Raw genomic sequence first — 19,867 nt, 5'->3', positions numbered from 1 at the left:
ATTAGTCCAAGAGGGTCATACAGCTCAACATGTAAATCAACTAACCAAAAATGTTTCTCATGCTCTAGCTATTCAAGAAATCATAAAACTAGACACAAAGGTAAATGCACTCGAAGAGGCTATTTTATGTATTAGAAATGAGCTAAACTCTTTTAAAGGTATGGTTGGCTCTCTGGTGCCATAAAGAATATAACTGGACAATGAAGTCTTGCCCGGAGACAAGAGCCTAACTTAGAGAGAAGGAACAGATAAGGGCAGAACATAAGTTACTACATATACCTTTGCTAACTGATGATGTATAGCAGTCCCTTCCCTAAGGCCTACATTTCACAAACACCTTCCCTTACACTGGCAGTTGTGATGAGGATGGATAAGAGTATCTGCAACTTAACCTATGACTTAATCTTATCATTATTAAAATGTGTATGTTATCCTGTTTTTCACTAAGAACACCCTGTTATTTTCTTAGTTACTTAACCTCACTATAATTGGGGCAGTTCTGCAAGAATATTTCTGTAAAACCTATTTCCATACACATTCTAAAACATCTTATCACAGACAACTATCCATTGTAAAGATTCCATTTTCTGATGCCATGTTAATGTTTCATCTATAAATAAAGACACCAAAACTGACAGGGCAGAGATGCCTGCCTGTTGATCAGAAAGATTCTCGGGGCTCTCTCACTTTCTCTCTATGACACTGGCCATTCTTCAGGGACCCCTGGACCGTCTGGAGCGGGTCTCGAGCACATGAAGATAATGGGTACTATCTGCCAGTCTGTTTCCATGTCTTCCCCTTCTGAGCACAAGGTAGAATTGTGTTTTCCAGCCTTCTTGAAGTGAGTTGTGACTACACGGCTTAATGTGGCCTATGGTTGCTTCTGCATGCACGTATTTTAGAGCCACTGTGCAATTCATAATTTTGCTTTCCTCCTGCCATGGCAACTAGCAATATTCTAAATGGCAGCAATTCCATTAAGCTGGGTCCCTGAGGAAAGTGACATGAAGCAGAGCTCTCTTCCCTCGCACCCCTCAGATAGATACTCTTCCCTCGCACCCCTCAGATAGATACATAGCAACACGAAAAAGCAAATCCTTATTGCTTTAAGTTTTGGCATTGCTTTTTCTGCAGCCTAAACTTACTATCCTTATTTATCTAGGGGACATGACTAGAGGTAGGGGGAAGGGTTGGATATAATCTGGGAAGGAGGTGTTATGGTCTGAACCAGTATAGTTACAGCAGGGTTGGAGAGAGGAAGATGTATTTGAAAGATACTTAAGAGGAAATAGTGGGACTTGATAATCATTAAGATATGAGGGTTGATGGGAGGACAGAATTAAAGGTGATTCCTAGGTCTTGATCTGGGTAACTGGGAGGTTCATGGTACCATTTACTGATATTGTGATCACTGGAGGAGGACAAAATGAACTTGATGGAGCGAGAAGTGGGGAGATGATGAGCCAGTTTGGTCCCTCGTGGACTTGAGGGATCTGGGACATCCAAATAGAGAGGGTCAATGGGCTTCTGACTGCACCACAGCCCCAAAACTGAATGAAAGAGAAAGAGGATGGGCTTTTCTCCAGCCATATTTAAGGATGAAATAATAGAGTAAATGCCATACCCTACTTTTTTTTTTCCTTTAGAAACTGTTTTTGTTGAAATGTCCTTTTGAAGAAATTCTGTTCTTGACTGTGGTGTATTTTGCCTTCTTCCCTATAGAGGCATAGGACCACATACAAGAACGTTGAGGTCATTTGAGAGCTTTCTTGCTGCATTATCTTCCACATGTACATCAGCCAGCTTTCCCTTAGTGTCTTAGTTTCCAGTGGCTGCCGTAAACAAAGAACCAAAAACTGGGTGGCTGAAAGCAATGACGATGTATTATTTCAAAGTTCTGGAGGCTGGAAGTCCAAAATCAAGTTCGTCAGTAGGACATGCTATCTCTAAGGTTGCACGCCTCTCTCTCAGCTTTTGGTATTGCCAGAATGTTCTTGGCATGATCTTGCCCATGAGGCAAAAGAAAACTTCCAGTAGTAGAACTACATAATGGCTTATAAGGCTTCTGTTTGGAACTGGCTTATGTTATTGCTGATCATACTTCATTGGCTAAGACAGGACATATTGCCGAGCCTGTAAAAATTAGAAGAATATGTATTGAGCACCTGCCACTACCTTCCAAGTGGTTGATAAATGGGAGGAACCGTTCCAACAAGCAGGGCTTTTGACAAAGGTTGGATGACCCATCTCTTCAGTTTGGTGGTTTTCCCAGGACATGAAGCAAGTCTTCCATTTCCTTTGCATTTCTCTCAGTGTTCTATATTTCAAATGTGTGGCACATGTTAATACTCAATAAAGCTTTGCTGAATAAATGAATGAATATGCAGCTTGCATTAATTTTTGCTTCTTGATGAAAAAGATCTCCACTATTAAAACCCCAAAACACAGAGTTTTTTAAAATGAAGATGAAAACTTCATTTTAAAAAAATCACTTGCTGAGTCATAATCCCAAAATTACCTATTACTGCTTTTGAATTCTCTATTATTTTTTAAACATTTTTAAAAAAAATTGTTAATGTTTATTTTTGAGAGATAGAGTGTAAGCAGAGGAGGGGCATAGAGGGAGGGAGACACAGAATCCGAAGCAGGCTTCAGGCTCCAAGCTATCAACACAGAGCCCGATGCGGGGCTTGAACTCACAAACTGGGAGATCATGGTATGAGCCAATGTCAGCCACTTAAACGACTGACACACCCAGGTGCCCCTTAAATATTTTTAAAAACATTTATTCATTTTTCAGAGAGAGCGAGCGAGACAGGGCATGAGCAGAGGAGGGGCAGAGGGGGGGTGGTAGGACACAGAATCCAAAGCAGGCTTCAGGCACTGGGCTGATAGCCCAGAGCCTGATGCACGGCTCAAACCCATGAACCATGAGATTATGACCTGAACCAGGATCTGAGCCAAGAATTCTCTATTATTAATATGAAGAACTTCTTTAACCCAGAGCGTATACATGGAGAAGAATTTTATTACTTCCAGGGATAGCATCTCACCTTACCTAGTCCTCACACCATGTATCTTTCTTCAACTTGACTTTTCACTTCCTAATACATTTATACTCATCTTGTAGGCTTAATAGTCTTCTCCAGCCTCCCTGCTCTTAGGTTAATCACACTAGACATTTAAAAAATGTTCCCCCATAATATTGTAATGAATAACTCTTATTTTTATTCATATTCATTTATGTTTTAATTTTCAATATATTTTTAAATGTTTATTTATTTTTTAAATAAAGAGTGCCAGCAGGGGAGTTGCAGAGAGAGAGGGTGACAAGATCCAAAGTGGGCTCTGTGCTGACAGCAGCTTACCTGATGCGGGGCTAGAACTCATGAACTGTGAGATCATGACCTGAACTGAAGTCAGATGCTCAACCGACTGAACCACCGAGACGCTTCTATTTATGTTTTAATTTTTGACCTCTTGTTACTTTAAGTAGTTTAAAAACAAAAATATCAACGAGTTAAAGGCAACAAGATTATCTGAAGAGATATATTAGAAAAATATTCTGGAAGCTAAATTTATCAAACTTTGTTCATTCACAAAGCTTTTTCACCCAAGATCACGTAAGAAAACAACTACTTATTTATTTAGTCTCTCTTCAAATTACTGCAAGGTAGCACAGAGATTTCCAAAAACATTTGTGGAATAAAGGTTATCATACTTTCCATTTTCATGGTTATACAGTTGAAGAGAAAATGGAAAAAAAAATTCTCATGTTGAGACTGACTCATCTCCTTGCACCTTATGTTAGCCAGCCTCTAAAAATTACCCTGCGTCTCTTTGCAGAGATACCACACAAAACTTAGATTCCTTCCCTCCACATAAACAGGGCTGAGGAGAGGCCGGTTCCTCTCCAAGATCAAGATGCCCAAATCTGCAGGAATGTTTAAAACCAGGGCCCGTTCAACAATTTTTCTTAGCCTGGCAACCCAGCCTGCTCTCAACTGCGACAGACATGCGAATCCAAACATGTCCTTTATTCTCTTTTTAAAAGTTTATCTTCATATTCTCTTTAATTGTGCAGGAAGCATCCTTTTTAGAAGTGTAAAAGTCACTGGAAAAGTTACAAAAGGTGGCATCTATACGGAGACTGATGCCTTCATTCCCTGGCATCTCAGAAGCAAGGAGAATTTTACTAGTAAGAACTCTACTGTGCCTGTCTCAAACCAAGCTAAACAGAAGCTAACGGTAAATGCCTTCAATACTTTTCATGAAAAAAATCCATCAAAGGTTTTGCTGAATGATATTTATAAGGGCCTTACTGTTCTCTTTCAAAAACTGAAATGCCCTTCTCCGACACTTGAAAAAAATTGCTTGTGCTTTTCATCTTTTCCTCTTAGAGTGTAAACATTGTTTTGAGTGAAAAGAGCTGAAGGAGCGCTTACTTTCCCTTGAAATTTTATTTTTAAATAAGAGAGGGAGAAAATCCTTTTTCTGACTAATACTAATAATACAGGTCAAAGTGTCAGGCGATATACAATTAAATGGAAAACAAAAAAGGTTCCCCCTCTTTTTTCCCACAGCACAATGGCACTGGAATATAAATTACCAATGGAGATGAAATAATACTTCAAAGCCTGTAGGGCAGTGCAGTGTTTACAAAGTATTTTCTATGGCATGATGAGACATTAAAGATGATGGTAACCCATGGACTTGAGGGTGTTATTGAATAGTCTAAAACTAGCATGAGGTAGGATTTTAGGTCCCTATAGCCTGTGACCCCACCATAGGCTTTGTTTCACAAGGGCAGCTGCAGTTATCAACAGATGTTTCAGCAATAAATAATTGGTATCATCTCGGAAAAGACCCATCTACCTGGGGAGAGGGCATAATACCAAAAACACTGCCCAGCTATTACAGCCACATTAATCTCCCATCTCTCCAGGTTTCTTGGGGAGCGTGCTGCAGGTGTTTTTTCTGGGAGAGAGCGAACAAACTCTCTCAAGTCAGCGAGCTTTGTGTGGAGTGTAAAGGGGGTTGGCCCCTGCCATAAATTTCTGTCTGTGGCCACACACCAAAGGAGAAAAGGTTGGGGGTGGGGAAGGGGAGAGGGGACTGTGGGGAGGGAAGAAATGGGGGAGGCCACGGAGAACAGAAAGCAAAGCATAAAACACATATAATTTTTCCTGATTCAGTTTAGCCTAAGAGAATAACCTTATAAATGACCCTTAATTTCACTAACTCAGGCACTCAGTATAATTTTGTGCTTAACTTTGTATGTTATTTGTGGAATTAACTTAAATGTAATTAAACTCGACAGTGTTTACATTCTAAGTGTAATGCTAATTTTAAAAATGGAGGGGAAACTTTTTATGGAAGGATTCATTTTGAGGCAAAGAACATCATGGCAGGTTTAGATTTGTGGAAAAAACTGTAAGAAGAGATAACTTGGCTGAAGAGACAAACTCGGAAGCCTTTAACCAATTTTTTATGTAAAGTATAGAATCTCATAATTGATTGATTATTAAAACATGGCCAGCCAGCTTCAGTAAAGGATGATATTGAAACCAACGGATAATGGGACAGAAACAAATCATGGAATTCACTCGGGATACTTTTGGCAAGCTAAGACACCAAAAGTAGTGTGAGTTCACAGAGTGCTATAGTTCTCTGTATTTACAAAACAGAGTGGTTTAGTAATTGTGCACTTGGGGTCTGACACAATAGGAAAGCATCCTAAGAGTCTTTGGGAGGTGTGGTTGCTTAATTTATAGCTTGCTGGGGAAGCTAAAGAAAATGGTGCTAAGAGTTCAAAAAGCTCCCAGGTTAAATACATCAGGGGCTAAAGAAGCCTAATGGACTGATTCTTAGAGCTGCCATTAGTGATCTTGTGAGCTGGACACAAACATCTTAAATTCTCTCTATTTTCCCAACTGTGACATCCATGCAGTATGTAGAGGGAAAGTAGAAGGAATAAATACCGTCTAACAACTAGGAGCAGCCTCTCTCCCAACTCATATTAAACCCCAAATGCAGTCAGACCAAGTTTTAAAAATATCATTTTGAGTTTTTCATCTAGAGGCACGACCAGCGTGGCATGCAGCAAAGGGGATCTGGTGAGTGTGGGATGGACAGAGAGGAGTAAAACCCTGGTTATCATCACCAGACTTACCTGGTGTGGTAAGTCTCCCTCTCTCAGCCTGTGTTTGAAATTCAGAGGAACTTTCTAAGCCCCAAAGATCAAAGGAGAGGTCCTGTTCTCACCTTCCTTAAAAGCCTTGAACGTTCTATGCCACCAGTGGCCAAATCACACAACGGCTTTCCAAGCAGGTGAAGGAGGTTTTCAGGAACTGGCCCGAGTCTAAACAAGTTCTTGGAACTAATGGGAAGGAGGTTACTTTTATGGGTGGTCTCCTGCAAACTTCGCATTGGAGTCTCCTTCACCCCTTACCTTGTTCCTTCTCCCCTCACATCCCTGGTCAGACTCTCTGACTTTCCTCCACTTGTCTTTAGAACGGTGGTTCTCAAACTCTAGCATATGCATGAGAATCTTCTGGAGGGCTCGTCTAATGCTTATTGCTAGACCCAGAGTTTTTGATTTGCTAAGTCTAGGGTAGGGCCAAAATCTGAATATCCTACAAGTTTCTAGGTGATCTCGTGCTATTGCTGTGAGGTCTCATTTTAAGCATCACTTCTGAAGAGATGCCCTGTTCAATAAAACAGTAGGCCTAGCCATATGTGGCTATTTATATAGAAATTGATTTTTAAAAATTAAATAATACGAAAAAATTCAGTTCTCATACTTGCCATATTCTAAGTGCTGGAGAGCCATAAGTGGTCAGGGCCTAATGCACTGGGCAGCAGAGATATGGAATGTTTCCTTCGCTGCAGGAAGTTCTACTGGACAGCCTACATCTTGCTATAGAGTCAACAGGTCTCAGGGATTCTACCTGTGCTTTCAATTTCTTCACATTGGGCTTTCTGAAGGAGAACTGGTGGCGAGATGGAGGAAGGGGTAGATCTACCACTCATGGGTCTGCCCCCCTGGGCACATTAATCTTCCTGCACCTTAATTTCCTCATCTGTAAAATGGGGATGATAATGGTAATAATCACAGGAGGGCTATTTGAGAAGTAAATGAGGTGATGTATGTGTAAGCACTTTGTAAAATCTGCAGTGATAGACAGATCACAGTTATTATTCCATTCCACTTTTCCACATATACCAAGCCTGGTCATTTAAAATCCCTGGTTCACCACTGCATTCTTTCCAAATATTCCCTTTCCTTTTCCTGCAGTCTCCAGTTTGCTTAACCCCAGTCTGTTTGCTTATATTTTGGGGGGGGGTCATGGGAAAAGTGGGGGTTTTGCTATTTCTATTAAGTCTCCAAAAATGCCATTATGTGTACATAGATCAGGGAATCTTTGCCAAATTTCTGTCTTGGTAGACAAACACAATACCTGTACATTTGCTTTGGGGTTACCCCAAAACATTCTCATGCAAACTGATGCAATAAAAATTTTTAGGATATTATCATTGTTTATAATGCCTGGTCTCCAGACAAATGCATATTTTTACATGAGAAAAATACATATAAGCTAATAGGCTCTCTTCCTTGACAATCATCTGAGAGACTGTAGGTAAAAAACAATGCTACTAAAAAGAACAATGGCAGTCTGTGTAGTAACCCCAGAACCTAAGGGTGAAATCTGAGCTCAGATCTGAGTTCAGGTGCTATTCCTGAAGCCCTCTTCTATCCAAGGAAGAGATAGCAGTTTGACCAATTTCCAAGAAGTGAGTTGAGGAATAAGCAGGTCAATGACTTTGATTTGGTACTTCCTGAACAGCCCGCATCGTGAGGAGACAAGGGAGTGAGGAGGATCCCAGGTTTGGGAAGGGACATGGTGGACAGCAAGTCATACTGATGAAATAGCAGTGAATGAATTTTTTTCAAGCTACCCAATTTTTAAAAAGGAGCGTTTCAAAAGAAAAATGCTAAGAGACATGGCAGAATCAAAACTAGTGCTTCTGGACTACCAGGGATATAATAAATATTTCAGGATGACCGTTTTCTCGATAGACCCACCGACCACCCTTCTTCACTTTTACTTGCTTTGGCTTCCAACAGAAGGTCTTATAGACAGGCAATGCTTTCTAAAAGCTATTTCCCCCACATTAGTCAAGCTGGCAGAGCTGACCATAAGGGTAGGGGTTGTCTTATGCTTCAAAGAAATTTAATCTATTAGACCACTTAGAGGCTAAATGCCTCACTTCAGGGTGTTAGAGGAACAGGTGGTGTGGCTCTTCCTACCAGTAACTGCTGCAACCCGGCGCCAATCACATCCTGCAGGTTTGTTTTGTCCTCTGGGCCCACGGCTTGTTTGTACTGCCACTTTTCAGGCACGAAGGGCCACTTCATTTCCTTTGCCTCCTGGATCAGGGTCCTTAATTCGCTGGGGAGTGAAGCTGAAAAGGTCAGAGTTCAGGTAAGGAAATTGCAGTCAAAGAAAAGGCTGTTGAGTTACCAGTGTTATGATGAAGCACCTCAGTGGCAAAAAAAAAATTTTCCTACCTCTTGCTGGCTGGTCTGAGCTGGTAGCTCTGACTCAAAGAATAATAGTGCAAAGCTATCTGTCAGGGGTGGCCTTGGTCTGCTTTGCCCTTCAGGTAAATTGGGGTAGTCAGGCATTAAGAAAGGTTTTTAGCAGGAAGTAAAGCACTTCAGTGACTATCTCTGCATGAAGAATCAGAGAAAGGAATGAAGGAAATATTATTTTCCCTGTAAAATGAGAAAGGGACTGAGGTGGAATGACATCTGGGGCTGTGGCAGCTGGGGAATGCAGAGAGTCAATTTGTACAGTCTCTTTCCTTCTCCAAGACCTCGCCTCACCTCCTACTTTCACTGTGGACTACATTTGAATATTGACAATGACCACAAAAAAATGACGTTTGAAATGGTATCAATTTATTGTGAGATGGTCTTGTTTTACATTAGTAGATACATTCCATCTCTTCATGGGTATCAGACCTTGTTACAAATGTCCACAATATCTTATCCAAACTGGAAAACCCCCAAAAATTCTGGAAACTAGTTACGTTTTGCACCCAACCCAGACTTGAGCTGACTAGAGGGTATTTACAGTCTTGTTCATCTTACTTAGTGAGAAGCCAAAAGTTTTGTGGTAAAACTCATGTTTGACTATAGGTGCTGTCCAGCTTCCACTGGAGTGTGAATGGAGTAGATGGCATGGGCCCCCACTACCTTCCTAACTTTTGAAAAATTCTGAATTCTGAAGCACATGTGAACCCCCAGTGGTCTCTATAAGGGATTATGGACCTGGTCATATGACTGCCAGCTGTAAATCTCCAGGTGCTTATCTTACAGACATTTCATACTCAAAAATATCTATAACTGAGCTCACTGTCTTTTTTGTAAATCTGTTGATTTATTTTGATGAATGCTACCACCATACACTGAGTCACCAAGTCTGAAACCTAAAAGTCAGTCTAGATCCTTTGCTCTCTCTTCCTTCTTGAATCTAACTGGTTATCGAATTCTGTAGATTCTAAAAAAAATCTGTTTCTTCCTTGTCATTATCAGTAATTCTTGCCTGAAACCCTGCTCCCTATCTTGCCCTGTCTACTCCAATTTCCACACTGCTGATCCTCATTTTGCTAAAAAAAAGAACAAGATCGGGCAGGCCACTGCCCTGCATACAATTCTTTAATGATTTTGTATATCATGTCCTCACTTTTGCATTGCCCTCTCCCAATCCTTGCATGATCAAGTTCAGGCCCCCTGGCTTCAGCACTCAGTGCAAACTTGGCTACTTCTCATCACCCTGCTATGACCATCCCATGGAATTGAGATGTCCCTCATGAGTGCTCCCAAGCCCTCCGATGCATGCCCTTTCAGTGTTCATGCCACTGCTCTGAAACCATACTGTCCTCTCACTGGACTGTGAGCTCCCTGAAAACAGGCATCATGTCTTATCACTGCTGTAATTCACACCCTGAGAGTTAAAAGAAGGATTAGTCTTATACCTATATGAGACATGCCAAAAAGAAGAGAAGGAAGAAAACCTAACTCTGCCTTGGTCCATGATGCCCTTCTGTGTCCTTGCCAACCGGGCAAACATAAGGATGACTCCTGGTGGGGAGACACTGCTTGGCATTGAGAGCATTTCAGATGGGCCCCTCCAGTGAGTAATCTGTACTGACTACTGAGGATTATTTATAAATTTCACACTGAAATCACAGCTCCCTGATTCAGCAACCCTGAACTATGGAGCACAGACTATGCAATAGCACTCCTCCAAAGAAAGCAGAGCTATGGCATTAGGGACCTACGTGGTCATAATCTGCTGGAAAGCTTGGCCCTCTGCCAGAAATGCTCCAGTATGTATGTAAAGAAAGTTTCTTAAATGATATTTCTAAATAGTTGGGAATAGGATGACTATTCATTCATTCAGTCCTGTTCACTTAGGAAAATTCTCTGTGGTCCTGGTGTACTTATTAATAGTGCTCCTTCTTGCTCTCAATGTCTCGGTTTGACTGATAAATTTGGACATTCTATCCATGAGTATCAACCTCCAGAGTCAAATGAATAGTCAAATGACAACAGGAATCTGATTTCTGGATTCAAAGAATTTCACCATATATTGGCACTGCATGGTTTCAATATTTTCAATTTTTTTCAAAATGATGGAGAAAATCTGGTTCTGTACAACTCATTTGCCTCTTCCATGCTACCCCTTCCTTACAGATCATGCCAGAACATGGAGAGTCCAGTGCGGCACTCTGAAATAAATGATTCCTCTGAAATACATTTTAAAAATATATCTCTGTTTGAGAGAGGGAGGGAGGCAAACAATAAGAGACTCTTAAATACAGAGAACAAACCTTGGGTGGATGGGATGGTGGAGAAGAGGGAAAAATGGGTGATGGGCATTGAGGAGGGCACTTGTGTATAAGCAATGAACCACAGGAATCTACCCCAAAAACCAAGGTACACTTCACACACTATATGTTAGCCAATTTGACAGTAAATCATATATATATATATTTGACAGTAAATCATATTATATATACACACACACACACACACATTTAAATTTCAGTTCCTTCTGTATTTCTGAGGAAGTTGCTAGAGGTAGTCACCCATGCTGACAAGGACAATTTCTGAAGGAAGGGGACAGGGCTGAGAGGAGGAGGAGAAGGAGGAGGAGGAAAGAGCAAACACCATAGTCATCATGTCTGAGTCCTCTGGCTTGCCCTGTCACCATAAGTGGCCCTGTACTAATGCCTTCCTCTTGGAGCACATGCAAGTGACCACTTCAGTCACTAGTATGGCTCAGAAGCTGCCACCTGTCAGGGAGGAACTCTGTGCTCGGACTACCGCCAGTTGTACTGCTGGTGCTCAGAGTGGACCGCGAAGCCTGCCTCTGTGGGGTGCAGTTAATGCTGAGATTGTCAATGGCTCAGCACAGACCTCCTCCCCCACTGGCTTCTCAGAGTCAGCCAAGCCAAGCAGTCAGCCCCTGACGGAGCAGTACCGTCTTCTGCCTCTCTGATCACTTACTTCCCCAAGCAGCTTACCTGAAGGGCCATTGCTAATTGAATGATTTTGTAGCCCTGATTTGCCTTATCCGAAACTAAACTGATTATTCCTCCTATTCTGTGGCACTTGGAAATAAAAAAAAAAAAAAAAGAAAATGCTACCCAGTTGGGGGCTACCCAATTGGGAGCTCTGAGTTTTCACTAGGGAGAACACAAAGCTTAAAGGAATTTGGGCTAAAGAGACAAAGGATGCCACATAGCAAAGGACAAGAGCAAAATTTAGGTAGATAGAACACAATACGCTGGCCCTGGGGAAATGAAACCCAGCCGTTCGGCGTGTTCTAGAGGCGCCAAGTACCTTGCCGTTCCCTGAAAGGGGCTGACACCTATCATGGTGTGCTCAGGCTGATGGGCACATATAACTAGCAAGCAAAATCATGCAGTGGTGTATCTGGCTATTGGAAAGAAGGAAAACACATAAACTAAGGTGTTGTGAAACAATGGGGCCTGGGGCATTTTACCTTGAAAGGGGCACAAATAACAGGTTACAAAAATTTAAGACGCCTATAGGTACCTCAGAGTGCGTCTGAGTGTGTGTGCAATATACAAGAATGTGGGGGAGACTCCTCCAGAACCTTCCCCATTACATAATTATCCACAACAAGAGAGATGGGAGTGTGTGTTTTATGTAACCTTATTTCTGCAAGGAATAGCCAATCACCAAAAATACAAAAAAAAAATATTAAAAGCACATAAAGGAAACACACTTCTAGAAATGCAGGAAAGTTTATTCAAATGCTGAAGGGAAGGAAAACTCCCTCTCCAAAACTGGCTATGGAAGAAATAAATGCTCTAACTTTCTAGACTCTGTGATCAAAACTTCTCAAACAATGACTCATCTAAAACTATGGATGGCATAAACTATGAAATGAGCAAAAGGCCAAATTCTTAAACCCTGATAATGATGCAATCAGTATTCATTGGTATAAAAGGATTTATTTTACAAATGGCATGTGAATGCAGCATGAGAACTGTATCAATAATCAAAAAAGAGAGTGAGAGAGAGAGAGAGGGAGATTGGACCAATGGGTTGACATATTTATGGAAACCGTAGAAGCCTATGGAAACTGATGAGGCACAAAAGCCTAGTTTGAAAAAAAGTATATGCCACCATTCAGAAGTTGCTTCAATTTTTTAATAATTGAAATTTACGTGCACCAGCCTACTTGCACCCTTTGTTCTTCTTGAACTAAACTGTTTTCTCGTAGCCTCATGTTTACTGAAGCCTAAAATTAGAACTGACAGCAATTCACTGCAACAAAGTGGGCTTCCTCCCCTGCCCGTCCGCCTGCAGCCCATGTCCCATTCATGCCCTAGAAATCCACTCATCTCTCGGTGGTCATCTGCCAAGAGAAGAAAAATAGGGCAGAGATGAAAACATGTCGTTCAGGCAGGGCAGTTGAGAGCAAACCTGCTGCCTTCTCCCTCCCCCCAGTGCCTCTCATCAGGACCTCACCTCTGCACTGCTGGTCCTCGCTCTTGTCCTCCTCCGACACATCTGACGCCTCCAACAAGAGCCGGTCCAGCACTTGCTTGCACTCTTCCAGTAGTGTGGCTACAGCTTTTTGATTATTCATGATGATTACTCTTCCTCAACGATGAGTCAAGTGTCCCTGGGTCTACGGTGATCAATTACCCAGAAGAAGACATCGATTCTCAATAAAAGAGCCCCTTCAAGGCGAAGGTACCTGGTGAACAAAAGCGGGAGAAAGATGATTAACTGAAGCATCATCAATTATCTGTAAGACTCAAGCAGGGAGGGATAATAGGGCAAACACATGAAAATACATGACAGCCCCAGTGGACGTTATTAGGGGAGTGTGTGAAATTACTGCAGGGCCTGGTCTACACGGGCAGCACCTCGAAGGCGTCAGAGAGCAGAAGGGAGAGGGTCCTGGCGCAGACCTTGGTTCCCCGCAGTGATGTCAGTGGAATCCCATGAAGCCAAATGAAATGAATATGCTCTGTGATTTATGTATCTTCTGCATACTTCCCATCAGTGCCTCTGGATCCCAGTGGCACCACACTTTCTGTCTCTCTGGAAGTCTACAGGAAGCATCTGGCTAACAGTTCTAATATTCACATACAAGCACATGGTGATATGAAGTTTACCCTTCTCATAACCCACTACTGATTTCCCCTGTGAAGTATTCTTCGTGGTATTTAGCATCATATAATTTGGACCGAGATAGGCAATGACAGATGCCACATTTAAAGCTCTTCGTAGCCAGGCATATTGCCGAATAAAATAGAGAAATGATATCCCAGAAAGCCCAATTTCCTAGATCGAGCGTATGGATGAATTTTTGGATGAGGGGTTCCATATGTAAATATGAATGTACTATAATGATCTATTGCAGTCAAGGTACTTTCAAGAACAAAATAAATTACTGACGTCACAAAAGTGCCTAAAGTAAATACCAGAAAATTATTAGATTAACAAATCTTTTTGTACGGTCCTCCCTTTATTAAGGAATGTATACTGTAAACAAAACAAACTTCCTTTGTTTACAATGAACAAATGAAACAAAGAAACTCTTCCTGAGTTTGCCAGTATAGAGAGTGGAGCTACTGTCTGGTTTAGACACTCCTACAGGGCACCTAGAATTTTATTACCAAAGCAAGAGAATCTAGAAGGGAAGAAAGTAACAGATGTATGGACAGCCCCAGTTCCTTCATCTCCCGGCTTACACGTACAGTGAAGTCATCATTAAAAATATTAAAGCCATAAATTATTGCGTCGGTGTTAGGATAAAAAGTCACATTTTAAGAAGCTAGTTTTGAATTTTAAATAGCAAGAAAACATTTATCTTTTTTTTCCCCTTAAGACTTAACAGGAACAGAAAATGGATGATGAACTAACTGTGTAATCTAAACTTTGCATTTTTTCATTCTAACCTGGCTGGTATACTTTCTATGCTTTGGGTTTTAAAACACACACACGTTCTTTACACAGAAAACTGCCAAAGCAAAGTTTCAGGATGTTACACGTTTGTTTCATTAAAATAATGGTGTCGTGTACAGAAATAGGTTGCATTTTTATACACCAACAATGAAGCAACAGAAAGAGAAATCAAGAAGCTGATCCCATTCACGATTGCACAAAAAAACCATAAAATACCTAGGAATAAACCTAACCAAGGATATAAAAGATCTGTATGATGAAAACTACAGAAAACTTATGAAAGAAATTGAAGAAGACACAAATAAATGGAAAAACATCCCATGCTCATGGATAGGAAGAATAAATATAGTTAAGATGTCATTACTACCCAAAGCTATCTACACATTCAATGCAATTCCAATCAAAATTGCACCAGCATACTTCTCAAAGTTAGAGAAAACTATCCTAAAATTTGTATGGAACCACAAAAGACCCCAAATAGCCAAAGTAATAACTGAAAAATAAAACCAAAACGGGAGGTATCACCATCCCAGACTTTAACCTCCACTACAAAGCTGTCATCATCAAGACAGTATGGTATTGGCACAAAAACAGACACATAGACCAATGGAACAGAATAGAGAACTCAGAAGTGGACCCAAAAGTATACAGCCAACTGATATTTGACAAAGCAGGAAAGAATATCCAATGGAAAAAAGACAGCCTCTTTAACAGATGGTGTTGGGAGAACTGGACAGCAACATGGAGAAGAATGAAACTAGATCAATTTCTCACACCATACACAAAAATAAACTCAAAATGGATAAAGGACCTGAACGTGAGACAGGAAACTATCAAAACCCTAGAGGAGAAAGCAGGAAACAGTCTCCTTGACCTCCACCACAGCAACCTCTTACTTGACACATCCCCCAAAGCAAAGGAATCAAGAGCAAAAATAAATGATTGGGACCTCATCAAGATTAAAAGCTTCTGCACAGCCAAGGAAACAACCCACAAAACTAATAGGCAACCAACGGAATGGGAAAAGATAGTTGCAAATGACATATCAGATACAGGGTTGATATCCAGAATCTATAAGGAACTCACCAAACTCCACACCCGAAAAACAAACAACCCAGTGAAGAAATGGGCAGAAGATATGAACAGACACTTCTCCAAAGAGGACATCCAGATGGCCAACAAACACATTAAACAATGCTCAGCATCCCTCCTCATCAGGGAAATACAAATCAAAACGACACTGATACCACCTCACACCAGTCAGAATGGCTAAAATGAGCAAATCAGAGAACACGAGATGCTGGCGAGGATGTGGAGAAATGGGCACCCTCCTACACTGTTGGTGGGAATGTAAACTGGTACAGCCCCTCTGGAAAACAGTGTGGAGGTTCCTCAAAAAATGAACAATAGAACTCCCCTATGACCCAGCAATAGCACTGCTAGGAATTTACCCAAGGGATATAGGAGTGCTGATGCATAGGAGCACATGTACCCCAATGTTCATAGCAGCACTCTCAACAATAGCCAAAACATGGAAAGAGCCTAAGTGTCCATCAACGGACGAATGGATCAAGAAGTTGTGGTTTATCTATACCATGGAATACTACATGGCAATGAGAAAGAATGAAATCTGGCCATGTGTAGCCACATGGATGGACCTTGAGGGTGTTATGCTGAGCGAAGTAAGTCAGGCAGAGAAGGACAAATATCCTATGTTTGCACGTATAGGAGGATTAGGAGGAACTTAACTGAGGAACAAGGGGGAGAAGAAGGGGGGAAATGGTGGGGGAAAGGGAGAGAGGCAAACCATGAGAGACTCTTGAATGCTGACAAAAACTGAGAACTGATGGATGGAGGGGGGAGGGGGGATGGGCATGGAGGAGGGCACTTGTGGGGATGAGCACTGGGTGTTATGTGGAAACTAATTTGACAATAAACTATTTGTAAAAAAAAAAAAAACAAAAAAACCCCCCAAAAACAAAATATTGTATAATATATTTTAAAGAAAAAGAAAAAAATAAAATAAAATAATGGTGTCGTGTTGGTGAAGAACACAAGTAGAGTACTTGGACACAAAATTCCTGTTACTTGAAAGAGAATTCACAGAAGTGAGATTGTGACAAATTAGTTACTGGATGCATTTAAGCATAAGTATAAATTAAATCTCTCTTCTGTTTAAGATGTTTCAGAAAGTATTCCTGCATGGATTGGGATGTTGTATTAAATGGTTTCCAATGTCCCTTGTAGCTCAAGTGTTTTTAAGTGAATGTTGTGTGGTAAGAGATGGCCATCAGCTTGCCTTTCTACGAAAGGAACCAAGAAGTAAGGGCTGGCCAGAGAGCTAATTAGTGGACTAGCGTAAGCAAGAGGCCATGTAGCAACAGAATAGCCCAGCATTCCTGAAAAAGGGAGTTATGGCTCTAATCCAGGGTTAGTATGGAGATGGAGAAATGCAGTTGGTAACTGAGAACCTTAACAAACCTTGCTTGAATTTAGCTGAAAGTTAGTAGGATACACTCACTTCTCTTTAAATGAAAGGAAGAAGGGGCTTCTTTTTTAAGGATCCTTTTTAGGACTTCATGTAGAAAAAGGGGTATAATAAGAAAATATGAAGAACTCATGCACAAAGAATTAAGCCTGTACTGTGATGTAATGTTAATAGAACACCCCTTTGTCTAAAGGCTTATAATAATGTTTTGTTAGTGCCATATCATCCTCTTAAGGTAGGATGCAGTCTTTTGTTATACGACAAACTAAAATAAACTTTAATTGCTCTGTTTCTGTAAATGGTTAAACAGAAATAACATGAAATGAAAAGAGGACTTGGATATAGGAAAGCTGTTACACATAATAGTGTTCAACAGATATTTGTGACCAATTCCACTTAATTCTCTATCATTAGCTATTTGTGAGACCTCTGAGAATCACTTTGGAGACTCATTTTTCTTATCTGTATCTTAAAGGGGTTAAGTGGGAACAACTGCTAATATCTTTCCAGGTCTTAAATTACATACTCAGCAGATTGTCTATTTTTCTGGAGAACATCTGATATTTATTGCATAAATCTTGGCTCTTTTGAGAACACTGAAGTATAATATTTTTATGTATACTTTTCTCTATGGTTTAGAAATGTTGGCTTGAATCTTAGAAGTTGATTACTAAATAAATATAACTCTGGTTTTGTTCCCTCACTTGAAGCCCTAATGTCTACAGGATCATAAATCTCTTCCTTTTGTCTAAGTGCTGTGAAAGAGAGATAAGAAGTGTGGTTCTGTGAGGGCAAACAACAGGACTTGTCCTAATAATTTGGGTAGAACTAGAGCAGGTTAATGGAGAATTCTTTGGGGATGTGATGCCTGAATTAAACTCAGTGAGAACAGAGCTTAATGAAGTTAAAATAGTATGGAATACCTTAATGAAGAAAGAAATATAGAGGAAATGAATGATATTAGTTGAACTAGAAGGAGAAAGTTGATATACGGCAAGTTTGAAGAGGTAGGTAGGGGCTGTTCAGGGCCCTGTGTGCCAGGTAAGGAATCCTGTGTTTAACCCAAGAGTCATAAGAAACTATTGGTAGCAGGAAGAACATGACCAGATTTGCATTTGGGAAAGTTCATTCTGTTTTGGCTATAGTGTGTCTTGGGGGCAGAGAGGTAAAGGGTGATTGCAGGTAGATTAGTTAGGCATTTATTGTAATAATCTAGGTGAAAAATATCAGAACTTTGGGCCAGAGTCTTGGAGATATAGAAAGTTGGACAAATTTGAAGGCTGTTTAGGGAATAAATGCAATGTTGCCGTTGGACGGATATGAATGGTCTTAAAAATGTGTCCCAAGTTTGTAGCTGACCATAGCTCGAACTTGAATGAACAGTGACTGTACTTTGAGACAGGGGACATAGAAGAGATCTAGGAAAGGACATAAATACATCTTATATTTCAGCAATAAAGATAGCAAGAAAGATAAGTCATACTGTCCCTAATAAGCAATTGGATTTTAACCAAGAAAGCATTTCTGAAAAAAAAAAAAAGATTTCCAGAATAATTAATGTTTGGCACTTGTGACTTCCCAAAATGTACTAAAAATATTCTTCATACTTTTTGAAAGTTAGAACATTTTCTCGTTTCCCTGCAGAATTCAGGAGAGACAATAGGAAGAAAATACTGTAACATGAGAAACACTTTGGAATCCAACCATCTGTCCAGACTTGTATGGTTCATTGTTAAGCATAACAGAGGCTGGAGCCTAGAAAATTTTCCTTCAGGCAATGGTCCCGCTGGAAATTTTGGTCAGCTTCCTTTATAAAAGAATCATTTTCAATTTCAACACATATCAATTTTTACTCCCTGAACTGTGGCTTTCTGTGAGCTGTACTTATTACTAAATTGAATAATGTTAGTTTCCCAATACTTTTTGTGATCTATGGATTATTTTCTCTACTTTGACATCCTCTTATATATTTTTTTTCTAAAAATTAAGTAGGAAGAGGCCAGCAAGAGCAATAGAATATACAGACAGATACTTCTAGAATAATATTAGGTACCCAGTTAGAATCTACGGCACACATGCACACACATAGCCCAATGGTCATGTGTTCATATATTCCATGCTTTATTTGATATTGGTGTACTTTATTTCTATTGGTGATCTAAAATTCAGCTGAGTGGCTGATTTGTAAGATAACTGAGACATCAGCCATCATTAAAGAGTAAACAAATCAGTGTATTATTCATAACCCCATTTTCTTTGGCATTAGTGAGTCCTTTTCTTGGACAATTAGTACTCCTATTGGGGGTAAATCAAGGAAAATAAAAGAATTTCAAAGGTATTCCATGATCTACTAACTGCCACTTCTATAATAATCCACCAGCCAGCTAGTCATAATCCTTAAGCTAAAAGATGTGGGGAAGCATAAAGAAGCCTACACTGTCAAGGAGTTACAATATAATTATAAGAATAAGACATAAGTACATTTAAAATGAACTATACAAAGATTATTAAACAGGATTATAGTCCAAAAGCTCAGTTTAAATATCTTTGTTGGGGGGCGCCTGGGTGGCTCAGTCAGTTGTGTCCAGCTTCCACTCAGGTCATGATCTCGCAGTCTGTGAGTTCAAGCCCCATGTCGGGCTCTGTGCTGACACCTAAGAGACTGGAGCTTGCTTCGGATTCCATATCTCCCTCTCTCTCTGACCCTCCCCCACTCGTGCTCTGTCTCTCTCTGTCTCTCAAACATTTATAAATAAATGTTAAAAAAATGGTTTTAATATCTTTGCTGGAATCCAATTAATGACTGGTTAGATTCATAAGCGAACATACCGAGCTCATTTAATTCATATGTAAAT

At 40.4% G+C, this 19,867-nt stretch overlaps 1 protein-coding gene across 6 annotated transcripts in view; it reads right to left on the bottom strand.

Moving 5' to 3' along the window:
* ALPK1 (alpha kinase 1) overlaps window positions 1-19,867 on the bottom strand; it is a 134,880-nt gene that overhangs the window by 50,721 nt on the left and 64,292 nt on the right. For all 6 annotated transcript variants that reach the window (XM_039217262.1, XM_039217264.1, XM_039217265.1 and 3 more), the window contains 2 exons: window positions 13,076-13,307; window positions 8,312-8,466 (listed from right to left, as the gene is read on the bottom strand). In XM_039217262.1, the coding sequence (XP_039073193.1) occupies window positions 8,312-8,466; window positions 13,076-13,196 (276 nt within the window). In that variant the 5' untranslated portion in view covers window positions 13,197-13,307. The remainder of the gene's footprint in view (window positions 1-8,311; window positions 8,467-13,075; window positions 13,308-19,867) is intronic.

Source organism: Hyaena hyaena, unplaced genomic scaffold (genome assembly GCF_003009895.1).
Source record: "Hyaena hyaena isolate Hyena2069 unplaced genomic scaffold, ASM300989v1 scaffold_674, whole genome shotgun sequence".
NCBI lineage: Eukaryota > Metazoa > Chordata > Mammalia > Carnivora > Hyaenidae > Hyaena > Hyaena hyaena.
This window is presented reverse-complemented; position numbering and strand designations above follow the sequence as displayed.